At 39.7% G+C, this 21,777-nt stretch overlaps 2 protein-coding genes across 2 annotated transcripts; both read right to left on the bottom strand.

Moving 5' to 3' along the window:
- Positions 1 to 2,245: 2,245 nt before the first annotated feature.
- On the bottom strand, positions 2,246 to 6,093 carry LOC128606323 (extracellular calcium-sensing receptor-like). The gene is made up of 6 exons (XM_053622359.1): positions 5,871 to 6,093; positions 5,422 to 5,710; positions 4,204 to 4,959; positions 3,889 to 4,116; positions 3,365 to 3,488; positions 2,246 to 3,203 (listed from the first exon to the last, which is right to left on the bottom strand). The coding sequence occupies exons 1-6, from the start codon at positions 6,062 to 6,064 to the stop codon at positions 2,296 to 2,298; spliced, it is 2,499 nt and encodes an 832-aa protein (XP_053478334.1). The 5' UTR covers positions 6,065 to 6,093; the 3' UTR covers positions 2,246 to 2,295.
- A 12,292-nt stretch (positions 6,094 to 18,385) lies between these two features.
- Positions 18,386 to 21,582, bottom strand: LOC128606258 (extracellular calcium-sensing receptor-like). The gene is made up of 5 exons (XM_053622298.1): positions 21,272 to 21,582; positions 19,804 to 20,559; positions 19,491 to 19,718; positions 18,935 to 19,077; positions 18,386 to 18,473 (listed from the first exon to the last, which is right to left on the bottom strand). The coding sequence occupies exons 1-5, from the start codon at positions 21,572 to 21,574 to the stop codon at positions 18,386 to 18,388; spliced, it is 1,518 nt and encodes a 505-aa protein (XP_053478273.1). The 5' UTR covers positions 21,575 to 21,582.
- Positions 21,583 to 21,777: the final 195 nt, after the last annotated feature.

Raw genomic sequence — 21,777 nt, 5'->3', positions numbered from 1 at the left:
GCCCACAAGGATAGGAGTGTATGACGGAGGTGATCTTGTGAGGATATTTGGCTGACAAACTGCCTTTTTCGAAAAAAAAAAAAAAAAATACAGCTTTTATTTTAAATAATAAAATAAACTTTTATGTTTTTTGTTTCCTTTTGGTGTAGACATAGCATTAATTATCTTTATTAATTGTTTTTTTTCCTTTTTTTTTTACATTTATATAATGATTATTATTTTATATTATTGCGTGTCCGATGTACTCAATGATCATTTCCAAATTCAGCATTTGAAAATAAATCAATAATAAATCATATATCTGAACCATGAACACTAACATTCACCTCAGCTCCAGTGAATGGTTTCTAACATAGTCATCAATGCACAGAATGAGGATGAAGAGCAAGTGGACAGGTGGAGCAGAGAGGGAAAAGGCACACAAAAGGAAAGCCATCTAAAAAGAAGCCATGAAATGTAACAAAATTACTGACCAGTTCAGGGCTTTAAGTGCAGGTCAATCTCATCTGTAAATACTGTAGCTTTGTGTTTTCTATCTTAGTAATTATGTATTAACCACATTTCCACTACTATCACTATTACTGTCGTCACTCTAAATATGCTAAAGGAAGGCATTATCTTTAATCTATAATGCTATATATATATATATATATATATATATATATATATATATATATATATATATATATATTACTATCTCAGTGCTACGCTATATCAAATATCCAAATTGACATACAGTATGTTTAGGGAACCCTCCGTCGTGTTATTTGAAATTTTGAAATTGCATATACAGCTAAGGCAAATAACAACAACAACAACAACCACTTTTCCAAGCTATGAGTCATAAAAGGTAATATCAAGGACAGTATTAGAATTTTTTTTTTAATTGTCATAATGTGGTTGTTATTGTACTAAGATATTTAGGCAATTTAGAAAATTGTGTCTGCCCATATGTGAGGTTGAAAAAAACTTTCAACTTTTTTCTCCTATTTTTCACAATAAGGTGGAGAGAGTCAACCTGGCACTAGCTCAGTGCAGTGGTCGGGTAGAAGTAAAATAAGAGAAATGAAATATGCTTTAATATATTTGTAAGAAATATAGGATGGTTAAATACTCAGGTATTTTAAGTATTTTTAAGTCTACAAAAACAACAACAACACATTGCCCTAATGGTATACTTTAATTTGAACTAAAAGAAAATTAGATTCTGTGCTCACAAATTAGACTTAAAAAGGTGTCATTTTCCAATAATGTGGAGACAGTTCTGGACCTAGGACCTCTATTAATCAAGAACACCTTGAGGCTTATATGTTAATGTCAACAAAAAGGGTGATAATTGTTGGAATTGACATTGACAACATTATTGATGAAGTCGCTGATAACAGTGAAGTCTTGCATTACCTGCTGACCTTCTAAGATAAGTCTTTTGTTTATCTCTCTTCTGCATTTAATGTACTTTTGTGAGTGAGAAGTAGATAATTACTGGCAGCTTTGTACTTCTGGTGTTTAAATGCTTAGTAAAATGTTCTATGAAGACCCATGTAAGCTGAAATAAATCAGGACTGCTTCACTACCTCTAGGCTGCTTGTTTGTTATTATGGGTTGGCTATAATTAAAAATTTTGTTGTGGGAATATGGGGTGGCCTACTCCCGGTCTGAAATGATGTCCTAGTCCGGCCCTACATGATCCAAAGCTGTTGTAAATGGCAAAGTCAATTGCTTTGGTCTTTTCTTAGGCTTTCCTGTGGTGCTGACTGCTGTCACTGATTAACATGGGACTACCTTCCTTATAGCCATTGATTGACCAACCATCATCTAGTACAAGAATTAAGATTTTGTTTGTGGAGTTTATTATTTTTTCTGTTATTGCAAAACTTGTTGATTTGTTTGTTTATTTATTGACTGATAGGTTTGTTTATGTTTATACAGTATACATTTGGGCCTATCAATATGATATCACTTTTGAATTGTTAATGCCAGTAAGATCATTTTCCTAAATTCCAGATTACATACATGCATTTTACTGAATACAAAATGGCTTTCTATGGATACAGATAAGACACAATTGTGAGTCTCTATGGTAAATTTAATCTGTTCTGAACTATAGCAGATGTAGAATCAATCTGTTCAATTATATGTACAGACTATATATATATATATATAATGTGATTTACCATAAAAATATTATTTAGTTGAGTATATTCAATTGAGTGTCCAGGTTCAACAATCTTTAGCATAGCTTAAACAATTATGTATATGTGTGCAAATTTTAATAACTTTAGTCATTTGAATAAGTCATTTAGATGCCATTTTACCCATCATATTTTTCTTCGTGTTTAGTTCAGGTTTAAACAGAATAATATAACATTTAGGTGTAAATATACAGAATAGTAGAGCAAAACTGGAGGCCAAAATAGCAAATATCTCCACAGCTACAGTAAATTTTCCAGGAGAGCTGACATAAGCTGGAATAAAGGTGATCCACACAGCACAGAATATGAGTATGCTGAACGTGATGAATTTTGCTTCATTAAAATTATCTGGCAGCTTTCTAGCTAGGAAAGCCAAAACAAAGCACAAGAAAGCAAGAACTCCTATATAACCCAGCACGGCCCAGAAACCTATAGCTGAACCCAAGTTACATTCTAAAATGATCCTTTCCTTATAGTAGTTCATGTTCTTGTAGGGGAAAGGAGGAGAAACTGTTAACCAAAGCACACAAATAAGGACCTGTATGAGAGTGAAAGCAAGAACACTGAGTCTCTGCTGTAGAGGCCCAAACCATTTCATGATATTACTGCCTGGAAGTGTAGCCCTGAAGGCCATTAGCACAACTACTGTTTTCCCCAGTACACAGGAGATACAGAGGACAAAGGTGATCCCAAAAGCTGTGTGGCGCAGCATACAGGACCACTGAGAGGGCCGTCCAATGAAAGTAAGTGAACAGAGGAAACACAGAGTCAGGGAGAACAGCAGCAGGAAGCTCAGCTCAGAGTTGTTGGCCTTAACAATGGGAGTGTCCTTTTCTATTAGAAACAAAATAGCTACTAAGACAGTTAATACAGCTCCAAACAAAGAAAAAAATACCAGTATAATTCCCATAACTTCTGTAAATGAAAGAAACTCTATGACCTTTAAGATACATTTATCTCTATCGGCATTAGACCAATATTCTCCTGGACACTGCTCACAGTTATTTGAATCTGCAAAATAATCATTGTTCTGATTAGGAAGGAAAATAAACTGTATCTCATGATTCATTTATTAATGCTATTGTTCAGGAATTGGATCCTATATAATAAAAGGAAGATACAAAATGCACAATTAACAACTTGTCTTTGAAAATTGGTAATGCTGAAATTACCTGTCTGGTTACTGATCTCTCCCTCGGCACATGGTATACAGTCATAACAGCAGACAGGCCTTCCTTTCTGTGCAGCTTTCCTGGTTCCTGGAGGACAGCTCTCACTGCACACAGACCTTGGCTTCTAGTATGAACAAAATATTATGCTTACAATCAGTACTTTTCACATTATTAATTGTAATAATTGTATCTACTTATTACTAATCTATTTTAATTTAGAAAATGTTTCCGAACATTCAAATTATAGCATTCTATCTGTCAATTCCATGAAGCTGTTGTGACAATAATGTGCTCACTGATAAAACACAAGCTTTTCAGCTTTGTATTTTTTTTATTTTATTTATTTATTTTTTTTAACTAGAAAGCACTATTTTTGTGGAAAGCATTTCATATATATTCAATGGCATGTCTATCACATTTTAGAGCATAAATTTTTACAACAACAAAAAAAAACCACTGTATTTGTGGAATTAAGCTTATTTTCTAAAATTAAAATTACTACAATTAGCAAACAATGTATATACTTCTCTTTTCTCCCCAGCCCACATGATATCTTCAGAATTTAGGACAAACTGTTGTCCACTTGGCAGTGAGGCATCATAATAACCCACTGCCTTAAACTGCACTTCTCCATTGAACCCACGTTGCCAGTTCACCACATCATACTTTGCAGCTGTTGCACCAGTGCTGTCAAACCACACCTGTTCTCCTAATTTGGTGGTAAAATTGACCTTCTTTAGAGACTGAACAACCTTCAAATGAAAATGCAAACAAGTATTCATTTCATGGCAATATCGTTCATGAATATAACCTTCTTTGTGCCTCTTCTTTTGTGTTACCTGCCATGGTTGTATTGTTTTATCCTTCTCACAACTTTGGTTTTCTGTGCATCTCAACAGACTGTGTAGAGAATGTGCCACAGCATAAATCGCATTGTAGATGTTATTTGCATATCTCAATTCTGATATATCTTCATTATAATTTTTAAATGCAATCATATCTTCATATTTGTTGCAGTTGCTTTCAGTTTGAGAAATGTTTCTCACTGTGTTCAAGCAAGGGAAAGCTGTTTGCCAAAACTCTTTTATAACATAGTCAGCAAAACCATCAATGTTCATTTTTCCCACATCCAATCCAATGGATCCAGCCAATATGTTGTAACTTGCCGGTGTTACTAGGTTCACTGCAGTAATCCATCCTTCAACACCAATCATTTGGTAGCCAGTGACATTCCTTAAAATAAGATGGTCTGTTAGAATATTCATATCAACTTGGGTAAGAAATATGATAATTACTTTGGCTGTGCCTTTCTTAATAATATCAGCCACTTTCATGACTTTCTCAGGATCTAACCGGTCAAATTTTTCATTGTACTCAACACATATTCCCTCCTCTTTGGCTGCATTCAGAAAAATGGCCATTCCACTGTTGCCATAGTCATTATCACTGTTCACAGCTCCCACCCAAGACCAGCCAAAGTGCTTGACCAAATATGCCAGTGCTCTACTCTGGTAGTAGTCACTCGCTATGGTCCTGAAGAAAGAGGGGTACTCTTTTCTGCTGCTCAGGCATTCACATGTGGCAGCATGACTTATCTGAGTAGAGAAGGACAGACAAAATGTCTAATGCACATTTTCTTAGTTTTTACTCCTACTAGTTAGTCTTTACTACAAGTTTTTGTATATTTATCTTCATCAAATATTCTTCATCAAATACACTTCATATACTGTATGTATATTCATCAAATAGAAAACAAAAGAAAATGCTAATCTTTAAAAACAATATTTATATATTATGATTGCATGGGATTTATATGATACTATACATCCAGAAGTGTACTTATATTAAGAATGCTGATAAGATACTGTATATTGCTCAAAAACAAATAGCAATCTAGAGTAAACATGCATATCTGATAGCAAATAAAACATAATAACTACAATTTTAGAATTAACTGCACATATTTCTATAAATTAAGACACTTATTGTCTGTATTTCAAGTCCTTTAAACTATAAAAGATGATTATTAAATAATTCTTAAAATAATTTATCCTTACCACTGGGATTTTAAAAGGTTCTGTAGTTCTTGTGAGTGCTATAGTAGGAGTAGACTCTGACTCCCCTATGATAGCTTGTACTACTGCTTGTCCAGAGCAGGCATAATCCGCTGTTATGTCCATACCATTCATCAAAGCCATGGCTGCCTTCATAGATAACAATCTTGAGACACAGTTGTCATAAATTCTGTAACCAATTGAGATATTTGGCAGCAAATGGTTGCTTCTGTTGATTTCTTCAATTACAAAAATCATGGTCTGAGCAAAGCGAAATTCTCTGAGGTTAAATCTACAAATATACATAAAAAGCATAAGAAAATATAAATCACATATTTAATGTAAAGTCAAAAGTAAAATCTTTAAAAAGCACAAATATAGTATACACTTTTCCTAAAATAAAATCAGATAAATATACAGTGTTAATGTGAAATATTTCCACTACAACAAACCTAATGCATATTAAAGGTTGAGGTTTTTCAGTATATGGCAGTGACTGCATCTGTGTACCACTATGAATTGAAAAGATAGCTCCAATTATCACATCTCCATCTTTAGATAGCAGAGGATATTCTGGGTTTTTCAGAATATGACAATTTTCTTCCTTTGCCAGGCAAAGAGAAAGGAGTGGTACAAGGAAAAACATCACAATGTGTGTCCAAGGCTTTGGCTAGATCAGTCCACAACAGATATACTCTTCACATATTTATAGACATGCCTTGGGTCTTCTGGGTATGAACATTCAGTTTGGATAAATCAGTGAGGTACGTAAGCTTTGTGATGTCATTAAGGGACAGATGTTAGCTGCACCTATCTGATTTAATTCAGTCAACAGTTCCCACTCAACACTGTTTTAGGCTTGTGCATGCTGGGCCCAGTGCACGTGCTGTCAAACTTCTGTTTGCATTTACATTTACATTTATTCATTTAGCAGACGCTTTTATCCAGAGCGACTTACAAATGATGAAATATAAGCAAAGTGATATATCAAGCAGAGAACAATACAAGTAGTGCTACTATAAGAGATCTTTAATTGAATTCTAGAAAAAACAAAGTGCGCAGAGTAAAGTTGTAAGAGCCAGAGTAAGGTGTTTTTTCTTTTTTTTCACAGAAGAGGTGGGTCTTTAGCTGTTGCATTGTTGTATTTCTTGTATGTGTACATAATCTCAAACCTCCCACCCATACTTGACACCAGTTTGCTTACAGAGCTAACAGCTAACGCCGTAACTACAACTCTCCACACTGCCCTGACCCACCTAGAAGAGTGGGGGAGCTATGCTAGGCTGCTCTTTGTGGACTTTAGCTCTGCATTTAACACTATACTCCCTCACAGACTGGTGACCAAACAGGTAAACCTGGCACTACCTCACTCAATCTGCCTCTGGATTAAGGACTTCCTGTCAGATCATTCCCAGAGGGTGAGACTAGGCCCTCACATCATCTCAGCCATCAGTCTCAGCACTGGATCCCCACAGGGATGTGTGCCGAGCCCCCTACTCTACACCCTGTACACCCTAATTACACTCCCACCCACTCCAGCAACAGCATCATTAAATTTGCAGATGGCACCACCGTAGTGGGGCTCATCTCTGGGGGGGATGAGTCTGCTTATCAGTATGAGGTGGAGCAGTTGTATGTGTAGTGCACAGATAAGAACCTGGTCCTCAATACCACCAAAACCCAGGAGCTGATAATAGACTACAGGAAAAATAAAATGGATATTCAGCCCCTTTTCACTAGTGGGAATATGTGGAGAGTGTCCCGGACTTCCGGTTCCTGGGCCTGCACATAGAGGAGGACGTAACCTGGATCACTAACACCACAGTACTGATAAAGAAGGCACAGTAGAGGCTTTACTTCCTGAGGATCCTTAGGAAGAAACACCTCACCCAAAAAGTACTGCTGTCCTTCTACCACTACTCCATAGAGAACATGCTGATTTATTATGATTTATTATCTGTGTGTGGTTTGCCAGCTGCACAGAAACAGAAAGGAAAGTGCTCCAGAGGGTTGTTACTCTGCCAGAAAATCACCAGAAGATTATTGGCTGCTCTCTCCCCTCCCTGGAAAATCTTTACAGTTCCATCTATCCAAAAAAGACCAGAACATATTAAAAGATCCATCTCACCCCGGACAATCCCTGTTTGAACTGCTGCCCTAGGGCAGACATTTCAGGACAATGAAAACATGAAGAAGTATATATTAAAAAACATCTGGGTTACGCAAGTAAACCTGTTCTCTGCAAAGGGAACGAGACGTTGCCTTAGCTGAACGCTGTGGAAAGTGCCCTCGCACATGACCGGTATCTGTAGCTTGTGTAACATCATGCCTATTTATAGGCCTGCCGTGATCAGATGACATGGCAATTAAGCTCGTCGTGTGATATATAAATGACACCTGGGAACCGCGCCGTCAGCCTCTATTATCTGAAGCGAAGACGCAATTCACAGGCATGCCCTAGTAAGACAAAGCTATGCAACATCTCGTTCCCTCCTCGGGGAACAGGGTTACACGCATAACAAGACGTTCGCTTTCAAAGGGAACTCCACGTTGCATTAGCTGAACACTGTGGGAACGAAAATATCCACCCCGTCATAGCGAGGGTATGGCCTGTTCAAAAAGAGCCGAGTCCGAGGGTCACTGCAAGACACTCGAGCCCGGGCCAGAATGTATATCCAGGCTGTAAAATCGAATGAATGTGTGCGGCGTAGACCATCCTGCCACAACAGACACATCATGTAAGGATACCCCTTTGAACAAAGCCTTCAAGGAGCTGACCCCCCTAGTGGAATGAGCCCCCTTATGCCTAGAGGCGTAGTGAGACCATGTGCCTCACAAGCGATAGAGATTGCTTTCACTATTCAATTAGACATGCTGCTTCGACACAGCATTACCTCTACTGTCGTTGCCAAAGCAGACCAGCTGGTGCTCTGACTTACGCCGCTGGCCAGAGTCATGGACGTAAGTACAGAGAGCCCTTACTGGACACAGTCGGTGCAATTTATCTTGTTCCGGTATGAGGAACGGAGAAGGGCAGAAAGCCTGCAACAGTACTGGTTGGGCAGCAGATGTAGGCACTTTAGGAATATAAGCCGACCTAGTATACAGGAAGGACTTAGCTAATCCAGGGGTAAAGTCAAGGCAGGAAGGGGCAACAGAGAGCTGTAGATCTCCTACTCGCTTGAGAGATGTCAAGGCCAGCAGAAGAGCTATCTTTAGAGTCAGAAGCTTCTCAGAGGCTGACTCTAAGGGCTCAAATGCGGCACCTGACAGACTTTCTAGGACCACAGAAAGATCCCAGGAAGGTATGCGTGGTATGCAGATGGGCCTTAGCCATCTGACACCATGCATAAACCTCGAAATTAGAGGATGTTGCCCCACAGAGTCTCCATCAATAGGGGCATGGCTGGTGAAATGGCCGCCACATAGACCCTGATTGTAGGAAGAGCCAACACCACTGAGAAACGTCCTTGTAAGAACTCCAGGACTGTAGCAATTGCACAGTTCGCTGGGTCTAGCTGACGTTCTCCACACCACTAGACAAAAAGTTGCACTTGAGCGCACACAATTTCATTGTGGATGGCATTCTAGCGTTCTATATGGTCTCTATAACCTCAGTTGTGAGACCAGAATCTATGGGCTGGTGCCCCTCAGGGGCCAGACCCACAGTTTCCATAGTTCTGGCCAAGGGTGATAAATCAGCCCTTTGGCTTGAGACAGTAGATCCCTGAGGATGGGAATCTCCGAAGGAGTGCTGTCTAGCAGGGATATTGTCTCTGAGAACCATATTCGAGCTGTCCAATAAGGTGCTACTAGTAGGAGACGTAGACAATCTTGGCGAACTCTCACTAGAACTTGTGGGAGCAGAGCAATCAGGGGAAAAGCATATAGATGTGACCTTGGCCACATGTGCACCATGGCGTCCAGCCCTAATGGTGCGAGAGGAGTGAGGGCAAACCACAGCGGGCAGTGTGTTGTCTCCTCGGAGGCGAACACATCCACTTCTGCTTGGCCAAACCTCCACCATATGGACTCCACCACTTGTGGATGGAGCCACCAATACCTGGGCCTCAGCCCCTGCCTCAACTGGATGTCTTCCCCCACATTCCAGTTGCCCAGAATGTACATTGCACTCACTGACAAAAACTATCCCTTTGCCCCGAGAAGAAATAGTTGTGCCTCCCTGAACAGGGGGCACGAACATAATCCTCCCTGGTGGCCAATATATAAGACCACCACTGTGTCGTCTGTCATTTGAGCTGTGCTGACCTCTCAATTGATGAAGAAAGAATTTCAGTGCTAGAAATATGGCCCAAATTTCTAGGCAATTTATATGCCACTCCATATGAGGGCTGCTCCAGAGACCATGACAGCCATCTAAGACTGCACCCAGCCCATGAGGGAAGTGTCTGTCATTACTGTCTTGCGATAAGGAGACACCCCTAGAGTGTGACCCAAGGTTAGAACCCTGGGACAATTCCAAATTCTCAGAGCATGTAGGCATTGCTGCATGACACTGATTATACTCAGAGCTTTCATCCTCGGACAAAACCCCCAACTTTTCAGCCACCACTGAAACAGTCTCCTATGCAAAAGGCCCAATGGTATGAAGTTGGCTGCTGCTGCCATAAACTCAAACAGTCTCTCATACAGACTGGAGGGGATGCCAAGATCCAGCTTTATCTTGCTCAATGTTGATAGGATTGACCCTACGCATGTTGGGGATAGAAATGCCCTCATCACAGTAGAATCCTTATAACCCCTAGAAAAGTTGTCCACTGCACTGGAAGAAGCATATTTTTCTGAGGTTCGACTTGAGCCCCATGCTCTTCATGTGGGCAAGAACAACATCTTGATGTTGAACCGCCAGTTCCCTGGATCGTGCTAGAATTAACCAGTTAACCAGGTAGTTTAGTACATGGATGCCCTGGAGTCACAATGGAGCCAGAATGACATCCATGCACTTTGTGAAGGAGCGAGGGGATAAAGCTAGCAATATTTATACGTGGAAATATGCACCTTTTAGATCTATCGTCACAAACCAATCCTCAAACTGAATCTGTGGAACGATAAGTTTGGGCGTCAGCATCTTGAACCCGTATGTCCGAAGAGTACAGATCAGATGACGCAGATCTAAAATTGGCCGCATACTCCTCTATTTTTTGCGGACCAGGAAATAACGGTTGTAAAAACCTCCCTCCCTCAGGGAACAGGGTACATGTTCTATGGCCCCTTTGTCCAAGAAGGATCTTACTTCTTGTGCTAACACTGGGGCTCTGGTCTGTGCTGACTTCTGTGTTGAGCACACCTCTGAACGAGGGCAGTTGAGCTCTAAACTGGACCTGGTAACCCTTTTCTATGGTAGACAGAACCCATGGAGACACATTTGGCAGTAGTTTCCATGCTGCCAGATGGTCTATTAGTGATGTTAACTTTTCCACATTCTATTGAAGGGAAAGCATCAGATTTTATTTGCCCTCTGACAGCTCGATGACCAGAGAACACTGAAAACTTGGGACAGCCTTGGCTAGGGAAGGCCCTACAGTAGCACTAGGGGCTAACTGCCCTAACAACCTCATGTCCCCGATACGTCCCTCCAGGCCCCTCAGGACCGCTCCTCTTTGTCTGCTTGGCCTTTATGACCACTCTCAGATCAGGCTTAGTAGCAGGCCGCGACTGTGGCCGTGCAGTTCCCCTGGCTGTCTGCGGGGATTGGTAGGCTGCCATACTCACCTTCTGTGTCTCCCTCGCACTAGTGCTGGCCCAGGCTCCGCTTGTGGAAGCCTGGGTGAACTCGACACACCAGGGAAGGAACTGGCGGAATGCCGCCATATGTCGAGCTCACTCAGCAGGTCTGCTTGGTAGGCCTGCAACACTGTCTTTGTCTGCAGTGACCCACAAGCAAGACTACTACTGCATAGGCCTTGCCCACCAATGCCACAGTGGCCTTACACGGTGACTTGGATGGCAAAGCCGGCCCCCACAAATTACCTGCCATCAGTGGAGAGAGGTAGCTCCCAAGCACCTTCACCTTCAGCTTAGCTAAATAGCCATGCCGTTCATTACCCATAATGGCCGAATAATCTGACATCGTGGGGTTATAAATACGGCTCATGCATGGTTTTCCCCCAGAAGTCTGATATTTTGTCATGCACTTCTGGAAGAAAGGGGAGTTTTCTGCAGTGTGAGGGATTTACTTTCACTGGGGAGAAAAAGCTCATCTAGCCTTAGTAATCACTTCAAGCAGCTCTTTATATGCTGCTCTCAGTTTTTAGCACATCCTTCTGGCTGCTTGGAGTCATTATTACTATTATTTTTGTCTGTGTTTATTTTTTTTTTTTGGCTGTCCATAGAGGAAGGAGGAGTCGTGACACAAGCTCCAAAATCCAGCGTACAGCCGGACCCGGAAAACAGAGCAAGAGATAGAGCAGCGCTCGTCTCCAGCTCCTCTTCCAGATCCATGAGATCCCCCAGACCTGAGACGGCTAGCTGCCTCAGCAGCGGCCGACCCAGATCCGCGACCCTCTGAAACCCAACTCGCTTCGGCTTTCAAGAAGAGAGCGAGTCCCGAGCGGAGCTGCCTAATGTAGGCGTTATAATGCAGTCAGACCTCTCAAGGGCTGCTATCGCATGCTCCATCGTTAGACACTTCACACAGAAAGTGTGCACTACTCCCCGTGATGAAACCGGAGCAAGGTGTAACACACTTTCTGAATTCTCTCACTCATATTTTTCTATCTCGCTCATTCCTTTTTATTTTCCTCTCTTTTTTTAAAGGTATAGAAAAGTCCAGAGATTTTGAGAAAAGATAGAGAGGAAATTAAGCATCTTTTTGTTTCTTTACACAAACAACCGACATGCAGTCTCGCTGAAGATAATAAGGCTAACAGCGTGGTTCAGAGGTACCATATATATTGCGATGCGCTTAATTGTCATGTCACCTGGTCATGGCAGGCCTATAAATAGGTGTAGTGGGGTGTGTGTCGTTAAAACGTCACCCTTATTAACTATGTGGCCAATGAGCTATCCTCCTACCACAGTATATAACTGATTGTTTAGGCCAGTGGTTCCCAAACTTTTCCAGGGCAAAGCCCCCCAAATGGCAATAACATTTGACCGAGGCCCCCCTTTTGCAAGACGTCTTTAAAACACATTAAAAATACAGACTTCTTAATATATCCCCCTTTTTTTTTATTAATAATTACATCTTGCATCTTTACATTACATTAGATTAGGAATTGATTGTGTGTGTGTGTGTGTGGTTGTCTGAGAGTGAGAAAGAGAAAATCATGTATTTATTTATTTTTCATACCAAATTGTTGAGGCCCCACAGGCGCCCCCTGGCAGCCCCCAAGGGGGCCGTGGCCCCCACTTTGAAAACCACTGGTTTAGGCCTCCCAGAATGCATCATGGTTGAAAACCCGCCCCTTCCTTTCATTGCTATGGACTACAGAGGTATGTGTGTTTAGCTTTGTCCTTTAGCTGTTTGATTCCAGCGTTGTCCACTTACCATGTGATTTACTTGTTTAGTGTGACGTTGGGCTACCGAGACTGTGTGCAGGTGTGGTGTGCTGCTCACTCTCAGTGCGGTGTGCCATCAAGGACCCCATTTGTGTAGCATGGTAGTTTAACGGAGCCCCGGGTCGGAGCGCCAACTGTTGTCATCACAACTATTAAAGAAGCTATCATGATTTCCGTATGTGCCATCGTGAGTACTATGTCATTGGATCATGGTAGGTAAATCGAACTACTCAAGCTAAATGATCCTGCATGCATTCCAAATTGAGGTGGTAACACCTGTTTGTTGTTCTTAGGGTCCTCGATTTTGCATGCGTTAAGGCGGACTGAGTGAGATGTGGTCGTTTCGATATAGCTCCTCCCCCTCACTCGCGGAGCCACATTGCTGCCTGGTTGATTCTGATTGGTTTTGCTGCTTCGGTTTGCTTGGCTTTTACTTTGTGCTTGTTTGGTTTTATTCTGCTTTGTTTTGCTCTGCTTTGCTGCTTGTTTGGTCTTGCTGCTTTGGTTTGCTTTGCTTTTATTTTGCATTTGCTTGGTTTGGGGCTGCTTTGCTGCTTTATTTTGTTTTATTGTTTGTTACTGTCACTAAGATCAGTTTTATTGAATTCAACTGTTGTAACAGTCTTTATCAATTATGCTGATACCACTATGTTGTAGTACTGGTTTTGGTCAGTCTTGGTAAACTTGCTACCTGTAATCAATTTGGGCTTGGGGTTATCTGTGTTTTTGTGACAGTAAGTTTGTCTTTGTTTTGTTTTATTCTTTTGTTTGTCTGCTTTGAGCATATTGTAAATGATTTTGTGTTTTTGTTTTCTCCTTGTAGGAGCTGAGTGCTTCCTGAGGCTGGGGGGAGTTCTTTGCTGCACCTTAGGCTTTACCTAACTAAGGGTCGTTATTTTTGCTGTGTTCATTTGCAGTAAATTTTGGGGGTATGATTCTGATTGGTGGGGTTCTTTTCCCTTTTGCATAGCTGGTGCTGTCGTACTAGCCTGCCTTTCATACAGGAAGCCTCAGTCCTCCTATGATTGTTTTATTTGACCAATGCCTGACTGTGTTGGTTGCTGTTTTTTTTTTTTCTTTCTTTCTTTTTAATTAATTAATTAATTAATTTTTTTAAATAATTCTTGGCCAGTCTTTTTAACTTCAAAATAAAATTAATTTTTTATATTGAAACCCATGCCTCTTGCCTGTTCTAAGTGAAACATATTTGTGTCTTTATTTGGGTTATTTTTCCCGTTTTCTCGGGGTGGCGTAGTTTCTATGAACCGAGCTACATTGCCACATAGGCATGATTTTACACAAGCTTCAGATGCCGGTTGTGTGTGAGGGTGCTCCCATAGTGTTATGCTAAAGGCAATGTGGAGTTCCCTTTTGAAAGGGAACAAACTCAACTTCAGTAAACACACAATACAGTTTTTATTTTTTTATTGACGTAAAAAAAGTTATCCAACACCTATCACTCATGTGAAAAACTAATTTCCCCCTTAAAATTAAAATTAAAATCTGATTTTGCCACCTTTAGCAGCAATAACTGCAACCAAAAGCTTCCAATAATTAATCACTTACTTCTAGGACTAGAACTTACTCCGATGCTTTGGATCATTGTCTTGCTACATAATCCAGTTGGGCCTGTGTTTCAACTTACGGACTCTGGACCAGATATTCTCCTTTAGGATTTTCTGGTCTAGAGCAGAATTCATGTTTCCCTCAATTATTGCAAGCTTCCCAGGCCCTGAAGCAACAAAGCATCCCCACACCATCACACTTCCACTGCCATGCATGAGTGTAGGTATGATTGTTCTTTTTGTAGAATTCTGTGTTTGATTTATGCCATATGTATTGGGATCCCTGTCTTCCAAACAGTTCCACTTTTGACTCATAAGTCCACAGAACATCATCCCAAAAATTTTAAGGATCATCTAGGTGTGTTTTGGCAAAATTCAAAAAAGCCTTAATGTTCTTCTGGGTTAGCAGTGGTTTTCACCTCGCCACTCTTCCATGGATGACATTTTTTGCCCAGTGCCTTGAACAGTGGCCTATATTGATGCAAGAGAGGCCTGTAGGTCCTGTTATGTTGTCCTTGGGTCTTTTGTGACTTCCTGAATGAGTAGTAACTGAGCTCTTGGAGGAATTTTGGAAAGTCAGCCATTTCTGGGAAGGTTCAATACTGTGCCATTTGGAGATGTTGGCTCTCATAGTGATTATTTTGAGTCCCAGAGCATTTGAAATAGCTTTGTAACCCTTCCCTGACATATTTCAATCACCTTCTTTCTTATGATTTCTGGATTTTCTTTCAATTTTGGAAGTCTGTGTTACTGGGTAAGACCTTTTAACTTACTTCATGCTGTTGAAAAAGTGATATTTAGGAGTTGATTTTGATTGAACAGGTTTTGCAGTAGTCAGGCCCATTGTGTCTATTCCAGCTGAACCCCATTATGAATGCAGTTTCATATATTTGGGGAATTAGTAACTATGGGGGCAAATACATTTTCACACAGGCCCACTTGATATTAGATAAATTTTTGACTTCAATAAATATTATCATTTAAAAACTGTATCTTGTGTTTACTCAGGTTGCCCTTTATCTTAGATTTTGTTTTAATTTCTGAAACTATTTAATATGAGATGTACACAAAAATAGAAGAAATCATGCAAATACTTTTTCATAGCACTGTACCCCACCCAAGCCCACTGCCGTGGTAGTCACAGGGCACTCTGAGTCTTATGAGCAGCCCATGCAGATTGGTGATACCTGCCTCTCACTCCACTCCAGAAACTGTATCTCCTGTCTGCAGCCAGGTCCAGGGTCTTGACGTCGGGGCATACCTCCTGATTGACTGGACATTCTTGTATCAGCAAAACTGTAGGATTCTTATGCAGACACTTCTGGTTGCCAACCATCAATCAGGGTCTCTGCTACTATGTATCTGCTTGCCAGGTGTGTGCCCAAAGCAAAAAGTCGTGGTGAGCCCTTCCATTTCCCTTCTCATCATACCACCTGACCACCAATTTTATTATGATCTTCCGATCTCTCAAGGCAACTCTGTGATCCTAGGTGCAGTCAGTAACTTTTCTAATGCCTGTTGGTTCTCACCCCTGCCTGCTCTCCTATTGGCCAAACACACTGCTGAGCTGCTCTTGCAGAATGTGGTGAGGATCCATGGGAAATCCCAGGATTTGGTCTCTGATCACAGACCCCAGTTTGCTATCCACTTCTGGAAAGCCTTTTGTAGGCTTTTAGTGGCCACTGTAAGTCTGTCCTCAGGGCATGACCCACAGTCTAATGGCCAGACAGAGAGGGTTAACAAGGATCTACAGTAACCTTTTGTTGCCTAACATTGGCCAATCCCACCTCTTGGGCTGACCACATCTTCTAGGAGGAATATGCCCACAATTCCCTTTGGCATTCTACCTTGGGTATGTCAGCCATTTGGTGCCAATATTGGTATTCACTGCCACTGTTTCCTGAGCAAGAGACTGAAATGGGGGTACCTGTCATGGCATTTCTGAAGCATTGTTGCTGAGGCTCCTGGAAGAAAGCTCTTGCTACCTTGTTGACAGCCTCCTGCACTTGAGAGCAAAACACCAATCAAGTCTGGGGCCTTCTTTCCATTCCTGGTCAGCAAGTATGGCTGTCAGTTATAGATCTCCCCTTGCATGTGGACTCTAGGAAGTTAGCTCCACTTCAAGGTGCTGAGACAGGTCAACCCTGTCTTGTACCATCTTCAAATTCCCTCATCCATGAAAGTGAACCACACCTTTCGTGTCTCGTGGCTGGCAAGGGACGTCGGGAACTGTTCCTAAGGGGAACGTAAGGGGCAGGTTGCCATGGCCCCAGCCATCCACCAGAGGGAGACTGAGAGCTGCATCTTGGTAAATATTGGCAACTGGCTCCAACTGTGAATGGCCTATTCAAGGACTGCTTACAGGGAGCTCACCATGTGAGGACAAGACTAAATCAGTATCAATATTTTGGCATGTGTGAGGCTTCATAATTCTTAGGCCTAGCTCCCCTTTTGAGTTTAGTCCTCCTTGTGGTGCATTGGTAACATGCTTGCTTTCTAAACCAGTCATGACTCTGGGTGATCTTTAATTTGTTAATTTTAGGAGAGTGATTTTTTTTTTTCAGTTTGTTACTGTTCTCCATAACCAGTATGGAGTGTGTTGACCTGAGCTTAGTTATTATTTCCCTTTTGGAGGCCTCTGCCCATCATTATCATCTCCGTCAGTTACAGCATTTGTAGGGCTACATATCAGATTGCTTTCCAAGTGAATGAATTCTCACAGTTCTGTCCCATCTAAATTCCTAGCCAAGCCACCCAGCCCCAATTTCCTATTGCATGATCCCATCTGTACTGCCTCCTTTAAGTCCTCACTTAAAGTACAACCTCATTTCCCTTTGATTCTTCATATTTCCACATATTTAACAGTGCAAAATAATGATTTTCAGAATGTACTAGTACAGTATAACGTACTCATTGAGTCTTCCAAATAAGCGATAATGATCCATCACCTAGTACAAGAATTTTTATATTTGGTTTGTGGAGTTTAGGATTTATTGTGTCTTTATTTATGTTTGATTTTATTATTTATTTTATAAAATATTATTTATGTACATCACAAATTCTTAATGCCAATAGGAATAATGACAATAATTGGCTTATATTCCTGATTAGAAACATGCATGTTACTGAAAACAAATTCTTTCCATAGACAGAGATAAGACACAGTTGTTATTTTTTGTGATAAATTTAATCAGTTCAAATCCATATTTATATTATATGTAATTAAATGTAACATATCTCAATATTATTTAGTTGATTATGTTTGACATTATGTGTACAAGTGTAACATTCTTCAGCTAAAATGATGTATATGTTTGCAGATTTGAACATTTTTTCTTAAAGTGATTTAGATGCCATTTTACCCATCATACTTTTCTTTGTGTTTAGTTCAGGTTTACACAAAATAATATAACACTTGGGTGTAAATATACAGAATAGTAGAGCAAAACTGGAGGCCAAAATAGCAAATATCTCCACAGCTACAGTAAATTTTCCAGGAGAGCTGACATAAGCTGGAATAAAGGTGATCCACACAGCACAGAATATGAGTATGCTGAATGTGATGAATTTAGCTTCATTAAAATTATCTGGCAGCTTTCTAGCTAGAAAAGCCAAAACAAAGCACAAGAAAGCAAGAACACCAATATAACCCAACACTGCCCAGAAACCTATAGATGAGCCCAAGTTACATTCTAATATGATCTTTTCCTTGTAGTAGTTCATGTTCTTGTATGGGAAAGGAGGAGAAACTGTTAACCAAAGCACACAAATAAGAACCTGTATGAGAGTGAAGGCAAGTACACTGAATCTCTGCTGTGGAGGTCCAAACCATTTCATGACATTACTGCCTGGAAGTGTAGCCCTGAAGGCCATTAGTACAACTACTGTTTTCCCCAGTACACAGGAGATACAGAGGACAAAGGTGATCCCAAATGCTGTGTGGCGCAGCATACAGGACCAGTGAGAGGGCTGTCCAATGAAAGTAATTGAACAGAGAAAACATAGAGTCAGAGAGAACAGCAGAAGGAAACTCAGCTCAGAGTTGTTGGCCTTAACAATGGGAGTGTCCTTTGCTGTTAGAAATAAAATAGCGACTAACACAGTTAATGCCGCTCCAACTAAAGAAAAAGCTACCAGTACTATCCCCATAACCTCTGTAAATGAAAGAAACTCTATGACCTTTAACACACATTTATCTCTGTCAGCATTAGACCAAAATTCTCCTGGGCACTGCTCACAGTTATTTGAATCTGCAAAATAATCATGATTATTATTATTATTATTATTATTATTATTATTATTATTATTATTAGGAAGGAAAAATATACTTTATCTCATGGTTTTATTTATTAATACCATTTTTCAGGAACTGTATCCTAAATAATAAAAAGAGGATACACAATGCACAATTAACAACTTGTCTTTGAAACTTGGTAATGCTGAAATTACCTGTCTGGTTACTGATCTCTCCCTCTGCACATGGTATACAGTCATAACAGCAGACAGGCCTTCCTTTCTGTGCAGCTTTTCTGGTTCCTGGAGGACAGCTCTCACTGCACACAGACCTTGGCTTCTAATGCAAACAATACATTATGACTACAATCCCGGAATTATAAGGTTCTATCTGACAGTTCCATGCAGCTGATGAGCCATAATTGTTTACTTATCAAAACAATCTAAACAGCTTTATAGCTCTGTGCTTTTTTAAAAGAAAAAAAAAATAAAATATATATATATATATATATATATATATATATATATATATATATATATATATATATATATATATATATATATATATATAATATATATATTTTGAAGCACTATTTTGGAGTAAAACATTTCATGGCTATTCCTTATAATATAACCTCATTAGGCCTGATTTTATATTATTATTATTATTATTATTATTATTATTATTATTATTATTATTTAAATCTATTCTAGATATATTTTTAATTAAAAAAAAATGAGTAAACTATGTACCTCTATTTTCTCTCCAGCCCAGAGTATATCTTCAGTATTTAGGACAAATTGTTGTCCACTTGGCAAAGAGGCATCATAATAGCCCACAACCTTAAACTGCACTTCTCCATTGAACCCTCGTTGCCAGTTCACCACATCATACTTTGCCGGTGTTGCCCCAGTGCTGTCAAAGAAAATGTTGTCTCCAAATTTGGTAGTAAAATTTACTTTTTTTAGAGACTCAACAACCTTCAAAGGTGAAAAAAATAATAATTAATTTTATTACAATATCAGTCATGGACATGACCTGCTTTTGTTGTCTTCTTTGTGTTACCTGCCATGGTTGTATTGTTTTGTCTTTCTTACAACTTTGGTTTTCCGTGCATCTCAACAGACTGTGTAAAGAATGTGCCACAGCATAAACTGCATTGTACATGTTATTTGCATACCTCAGTTCAGATATATCTTCACTGTAGTTTTTTAATGGAATAATATCTTTATATTTGCTGCAGTTGTTTTCAGTCTGAGAAATGTTTCCCTCTGTATGCAAGCAAGGGATTGCGGTTTGCCAAAATTCATTGACAGCATAGTCAGCAAAACCACCAATGTTCAATTTTCCTATAGCAAAACCAATGGATCCAGACAGTATGTTGTAACTTCCTGGTGTTATTACATTGACAGAAGTAATCCATGCCTCAACACCAATCATCTGGTAGCCAGTGACATTTTTTAGAATAAGCTGGTTTATTAGAATTTTCAAATCAAAGTGGGCAAGAAATATGATAATTACTTTGGCTGTGCCTGTCTTAATAATATCTGCCACTTTCATGATTTTGGCAGTATCTGACCGGTCAAACTTCTCAGAGTACTCAACACATATTCCCTCCTCTTTGGCTGCATTTAGAAAAATGGCCATTCCACTGTTGCCATAATCATTATCACTGTTCACTGCTCCTACCCAAGACCAGCCAAAGTGCTTGACCAAATATGCCAATGCTCTACTCTGGTAGTAGTCACTTGCAATGGTCCTGAAGAAAGAGGGGTACTCTTTTCTGTTGCTCAAACAGTCACATGTGGCAGCATAACTTACCTAAGGACAGAAAGAGAGGTAAAACTTTTTCACTTTCCTAGCAAGAGTAAAGGTGTCAGGAGCCTGTTTTAATGGAGAAAATCAATAGCATCAAACTAAAGAAAAATAATAATCTGTAATAACATTCATTCATTCAGCTTTACTGCAGCTTTTACAATCCCTGAATACACACACACACACACACACACACACACTTTCAAGCCTAGGGGCAATTTACTATAGCCATTCTGCCTATCTGCATGTTTATGGATAGTGGGTAGAAACTCGGAGGAACCCCACAAACACAGAGAGAACATGCAAAACTCCTCATAGGCAGTAACCCGAGTACACTATTGAACCAAGGGCAGTGAGACAACAATGATACTTACTGCACCACCGTGACACCCATAAGAATAATATGCCTTTTTCAAGAACAAACAGATATCTTGAGTAGTCATGCAATCATGACTACTCAATCAAAAAAAAAAAAAAAATGGGATGTTAAACATAATTACTAAAATTGTGTCTCAAAGTAAAATTCAGCTTCCCTTAGCTGTTGAGGCTAAAGAGACTCATCTCACAGGACTGATTAGTAAATACATAAGAATGGATATTTGATTTAACTGTAGATATTGCTCTATAAATGAAGATAATCATCTCATGCATATTTCCAGTGTCTTGTAACAATGAAATAAATTGTTTTTAAATAATTATTTAAATAATTGATCCTTACCACTGGGATCTTAAAAGGCCCTGTAGTTTTTGCAAGTGCTATAGTAGGAGAAGACTCTGACTCCCCTATGATGGCTTGTACTGCGGCTTGTCCAGTGCAATCACCATTTGCTGTTATTTCCATACCATTCATCAAAGCCATGGCTGCCTTCATAGAGAACAATCTTGAGAGACAATTGTCATAAATCCTGTAACCAATTGAGATATTTGGGAGCAAGCTGTTGTCTCTGTTGATTTCTTCGATTGCAAAAATCATGGTCTGAGCAAGGCGTAATTCACTGAGGATAAATCTACAAATATACATAAAAAATAATGAGAAATTTCAAATAATATTTAATATTAAATAACACCTAAAAGACACACATGTACAAATACAATGCAGGTTTCCTAAAAAAACAAATATATATATATATATATATATATATATATATATATATATATATATATATAATGTAGAATATTCCATAAAAACAAACCTAATGCAGATTAAAGGATTAGGTTTTTCAG

Source organism: Ictalurus furcatus, chromosome 4 (genome assembly GCF_023375685.1).
Source record: "Ictalurus furcatus strain D&B chromosome 4, Billie_1.0, whole genome shotgun sequence".
NCBI lineage: Eukaryota > Metazoa > Chordata > Actinopteri > Siluriformes > Ictaluridae > Ictalurus > Ictalurus furcatus.
The sequence above is the reverse complement of the archived record's forward strand: the minus strand, read 5'-3'. Positions and strand labels throughout refer to the sequence as shown.

What these genes read in the sequence shown, in the direction of transcription:
- LOC128606323 (XM_053622359.1), bottom strand. Translation starts at nt 6,064, where the DNA reads ATGTTTTTCCTTGTACCACTCCTTTCTCTTTGCCTGGCAAAGGAAGAA. An exon ending in AAACAATACAACCATGGCAG is followed by an intron (nt 4,117 to 4,203) that starts GTAACACAAAAG and finishes TTTCATTTGAAG; the next exon opens with GTTGTTCAGTCTCTAAAGAA. An exon ending in GGGCTGGGGAGAAAAGAGAA is followed by an intron (nt 3,489 to 3,888) that starts GTATATACATTG and finishes TGTTCATACTAG; the next exon opens with AAGCCAAGGTCTGTGTGCAG.
- LOC128606258 (XM_053622298.1), bottom strand. Translation starts at nt 21,574, where the DNA reads ATGTATATTTGTAGATTTATCCTCAGTGAATTACGCCTTGCTCAGACC. An exon ending in GGCCTTTTAAGATCCCAGTG is followed by an intron (nt 20,560 to 21,271) that starts GTAAGGATCAAT and finishes TTCTGTCCTTAG; the next exon opens with GTAAGTTATGCTGCCACATG. An exon ending in GGGCTGGAGAGAAAATAGAG is followed by an intron (nt 19,078 to 19,490) that starts GTACATAGTTTA and finishes TGTTTGCATTAG; the next exon opens with AAGCCAAGGTCTGTGTGCAG.